This window comes from Microtus ochrogaster, unplaced genomic scaffold, assembly GCF_000317375.1.
Source record: "Microtus ochrogaster isolate Prairie Vole_2 unplaced genomic scaffold, MicOch1.0 UNK68, whole genome shotgun sequence".
NCBI classification, from domain to species: Eukaryota; Metazoa; Chordata; class Mammalia; order Rodentia; family Cricetidae; genus Microtus; species Microtus ochrogaster.
In genome coordinates, this window is record NW_004949166.1 from 1,095,101 (window position 1) to 1,099,863 (window position 4,763).

The 4,763-nt window shown below is 47.7% G+C and overlaps 1 protein-coding gene across 5 annotated transcripts in view; it reads left to right on the top strand.

The window, feature by feature from the left end:
- Window positions 1-204: 204 nt before the first annotated feature.
- Med15 (mediator complex subunit 15) overlaps window positions 205-4,763 on the top strand; it is a 64,537-nt gene continuing 59,978 nt past the window's right edge. For 4 of the 5 annotated variants that reach the window (XM_026777465.1, XM_005369978.3, XM_005369979.3 and 1 more), the window contains exon 1: window positions 205-348. In XM_026777465.1, the coding sequence (XP_026633266.1) occupies window positions 281-348 (68 nt within the window). In that variant the 5' untranslated portion in view covers window positions 205-280. The remainder of the gene's footprint in view (window positions 349-4,763) is intronic. The other variant, XM_026777464.1, reaches the window with a different exon arrangement.

Here is a 4,763-nt window from a genome sequence, read left to right on the forward strand (position 1 = left end):
ATAACATTGTTTGGAAAAAAGTGTATTATCCATTAGCAATTATTCCAACAGTAAAATGAGCCGCCCTCAACATTGACAACAAAATATAGGTAGATCCTATAGACCGTGTGTATGCGCGCACGCGCATGCGTACAAGGAGCCAGACTCCATTTCCGACAACCTCTCTGTACTTCCGGCGTAGCCCGGCAGCGGGATCGCTCGGCTTCCGCGTTCGGGCCTGACGCTGTGTTAGAGGCAGCGGCGGCGGCGGTGGTGGGGGCGAGGGGCACGGGCTACGGGCATGGACGTTTCGGGGCAGGAGACCGACTGGCGTAGCGCCGCCTTTCGGCAGAAGCTGGTCAGCCAAATGTGAGTGTGGCCGGGGGCGAGGACCGGGTGGTCGGACCTTCGCCGCGGGGAGGGTGAGGCCGGGCTGCCCCCCCACCCCCACCCCCACCCCGTAGACCCTGGCGGGAACCCGCGGAATCCGCTGGGCGCCGGGAACGTGCGGGATCCTTCTGCCGTCTCCCTGGCCTGTGTGGGGCGGCAGGGACTGCTGACTAGTTTTTCTGGGGTCAAACTCTGCAAACCCAGCAACCCTGGCTAGTGAGTCATAGTCGTGAGCCGCCTCGTCATTTGTGTGCTTGAGTGCAATTTTTCCTCTGCTTAGATTCTCACGGAATACAGAAAAAGAAAGGGCAGCTTCCGATTTACCAGGGGTGCCGAGCGGCTTATTACAAAAAATTAGTAAAAAGAAAACCACATCAGTGAGTTGGAGGAGGGTAGGTGGAAGACAAGATTGAAAGATTATTGGAAGGTTAGTAGGTGTTTGGACCGCGGGCAGTGGGGACAGAGAATAGTGTTCCCTTCTCTTCCACAAGGTGTGTGAAGTTGGCCGAACGCTGGAAGGAAGCAGCTGTAGATTAGGGAATGAAGGGTTGGGGTGCCCTCTGCTCAGGGAGCATTGCTGAGTGCTTGTTTCACCTAGCCGTTTTATTGAGCTTCCGGAAGTGTTTAGAAAATTGCTTGTAGCACGGCCTTTTCCCTGAGGGTTGGTACTGCCGGTAAAGGAACAGATAGTACAGTTGTGTCAATGCTCAATCATGTTGTGGGCTCTAAAGTGTGAGATGAGTAGGACTGGAGCAGCTTGCTAGAGTAGGTGACAGATTGAGCTCTAGAAAGAAAAGTAGGAGAGTGACAGGCCACCATTCCCAGCATATGACTGAGAAGCCATCATGAAGGACTGTAGTAGGTGGAGAGTTCTCTGTCTTGGGAGCAAAATAGTCAAGGAGATGGAGCAGATGCTGGCATGGTTAGTGATGGGGATGCTGGGCAAATAACCTGTATCTGTTTGACGTGTGGTCTGCCTTGAGATGGTCCAGCATTACTCTTGGGAAGGTCCCTGAGTCCCTGGATATGAATTAAGGACCCAAGTGAGGCCAAGTAGTCAGTTTGGGGAGTTTTTTGCTCTGGAGGGGTTGGTGGGGGTTCTGTCTGTTTCCACTCACATTCTCACTGCTAGGCCACTGTCCATCATATGGTTTCATGAGTTGTTGTAGAAGACATAGTTGGCAGGGATTATAAAGGCCCACATTAGATGATGGAAATTGAAAGAGGAAGACACATTCCAGAGAAAGGGGAATGTGTGGACATGTTGGTAACTTACTGGTTGGAGGGGGTGGGCTGAAGCAGTGTGGAAAGAAGGAGGCTGGGCTAAATGCAGGGAAGCATCAGTACATCGGAAGGATTGGGTACTCTATCAGGCTTGGTACCACAAAATAACCCTCAGACAGTTTGCAGACAGTTCAGCAAACAAGTGTTTTGGTTTTTTATTTTATATGTATGAGTGTTTTGCTTGCCTGTATATAAGTGTACTGTGTATGACTGGTGCCCTCTAAGGTCAGGGTATGGGTCACCCTGGTCCTGGAGTTACAGGGGTTCTTATGAGCTGTTTTATGAGTGCTGGGAATTAAACCTGGATTTTCTGCAAGAGCTGCCACCGAGTGTGCTAACCCGAGCCAAGGCTCCAGCCCACAAGTGCTTTATTGGTGCACTTGAGTTATATCTACATGAAATCTTAGGAATGAAGTCCTAGAAATGATTTGAGCCCCAGGGCAAAGATTCTTTGGGGAAAACCAGGTAGCTCTGTAGTAGTGAGTTGTCACCGCAGACAGTGGGCTGTAGAAGTGTCTGAGGTCCGGGGAAAGACTAAAGCATACTGGATATGTCATAATGCAACTTCCTTGTGGGAACCGAAGTGCCCTCTACCTTTGTAAGATATTGCTGCTTATGTATTATTTTATTTTGCTGTAGTAACCAATTATATCTGATCATTTCTTTATGTCAGAGGAGAGGCTCAGGTAAGATTTGGTGAGTGTTAGTTAAAAGGCTGAAATCAAGATGTTGGCAATATACACTCTTTCAGATTTTTGCAACAGGGTTTCTCTGTGTAGCCCTGGCTGTCCTGGAATTAGCTCTGTGTACACCAGGCCTTGAACTCACAAAGATCCGCCTGCCTCTGCCTCCTGAGTGTGGAATTAAAGGTGTGCACCACCGTCCAGCTAATAAACACTTTTTGATGGACCCATTGGAGGAAGAACCTACTTCCAATCCCATTCAAATTGCTGGGCATGCTGGGCAGTGGTGGCACCAGCACTCGGGAAGCAGAGGCAGGCGGATCTCTGTGAGTTTGAGGCCAGCCAGGTCTACAACAGCTAGTTCCAGGACAGGCTCCAAAGCTACAGAGAAACCCTGCCTCGAAAATCCAAAAACCAAAAACCAAACAAACAAAAAATAATTGCTGGCCAAATTCTACTGCTTAACACTTGTAAAACCGAGGTATCCTCTTTCCTTCCTGGCCACTTGCCAGGGGTCAGTGTTTGTTCCTGGAGACTGTTCCTTGTGCTTTCTTTGTGGCCTATTTGTGGCTGGTTTTTCTGACTCTCCAAGTCCAACTTGGAGAGCATTCTCTGCATTTCACAGGTCAGTTTAGAATAATGCTACATGATGTTATGGTCTGTATCCTTAATCACATCTGTAAGTCCCTTTTGGGGTATGATGAAGGATAGTCACAGGAACTGGTCAGCATTTGCCTACTACATTTGGGTGAGCACATCAAAGTTGCTTTTTAAGAACGAGCAGGTGTCTTAGTTTGCTTTTTATTGCTGTGAAAAACACCATGACCAAAAAGCAACTTGGGGAGGAAAGGGTTTATCTCATGTTACACTTTATCCCCACCATCTAGAAAAGCCAAAGCAGGAACTCATCCAGGGCAGGAGGGGCTAGAGAGATGACTCAGTCAGTGATTAAGACCACTTGTTACTCTGGCAAAGGCCCCAGGGTTAGATCTTAGGCACCTGCATTGTGGCTCATAGCCATTCATAACTCCAATTCCAAGGACTCCAAAGCCTCTTCTTGAGCAGGCACCAGGCATAAACTGGTGCATCTCCATACATGCAGGCAAAACCTTTGGACGTGTAAAAAGTAAGTAGAAATTGAAGAGCTATAGTGGCATCCGCCTTTAATCCCAGTACTTGGGAGGCAGAGACAGGCAGAGCTCTGTGAGTTTGAGGCCAGCCTGGACTACAGAGTCCCTGGACTGCCAAAGCTATGTAGAGACTTTGTCTCAAAACAAAACATATGCATGTTCAGAGCAGGTCTCTGGAGGCAGGGACTGAATGAAGCAGAGACTGGAGGAGTGCTGCTCGTTCTTCTCTATGGCTCATTTAGTCTGCTTCTCTTTACAGCCCAGGGGCACCTACCCAGTGGGGGCACTGCCACAGTGGGCTGGGCCCTCCCGTATCAATCATTAATCAACAAAATTCCCCCACAGGCTTGCAGGCCAATTTGATGGGAGCATTTTTTAGTTGATGTTCCACTCTTCCCACATGACCCTAGCCTGTGTCAAGTTGACAAAAAACTAAGTGAGCTCGTGGGTGCTCTCACTTCCTGGGTTTGCTTCTTTTCTCTCCAGGGTTTACTTTGGTGGTGACTCAATTTCTTGTGTTCATAGAATTTGAGAGGATTTGTATTGAGCTAATCTACACACCTTTTGTTCTGACTTCCTCCAGTGTTTATGCTGTTGTTTAAATCTGGCCATTTTGGGAAGTGCTTCAAATCCTAGTGATTTATAATAGATGAAGAATAATGAAAACCTAGGGCCTGTACTTTGTGGAGGGACAACATTTGCTTACACATTTGGGTGAGCACATCAAAAGTTGTAGGGAGTAGCCCAGTAGGAGGTCGTTTCCGTACTCCCCAGGGAGCCCTGGTGCAGTTGTCAGTCCTTGGGGAGTGTGTCGCTACATAAACACTGGGAAACTTTCTGGAAACTTTTAGTAGAGAACAAATATCTTCCACTGAGGAAAACACAAGTTTGACAGTTGTAACTGGAGATCTAGTCTTAGCCTTTCACTGATCTGCCTTTCCTAGATTGCACAAATGAGGGTAGTGATGGCCCAATGTTGTCATTAGGCAGTCCACTGTCCCGTGCTCTGGTTTTTGTGTTTTTGTTTGTTTGTTTTTGTAGCTCACCCTGTGGTCCAGCTTCTTTGGTTTTTTCCACTTTAACATTCAAAGTTTGTTTCTTTGATTTTACTTGCTGGAGATTGAGCCCAGGGTCTTGGCTGTGCTCAGCATATACTGGGCTACAAATCTGAGCCTCTAGCCACTGTCTCTTTGTTTTGTTTTTTTTTTTTTTTTTGTTTTGTTTTTTTGTTTTTTCGAGACAGGGTTTCTCTGTGGTTTTGGAGCCTGTCCTGGAACTAGCTCTTGTAGACCAGGCT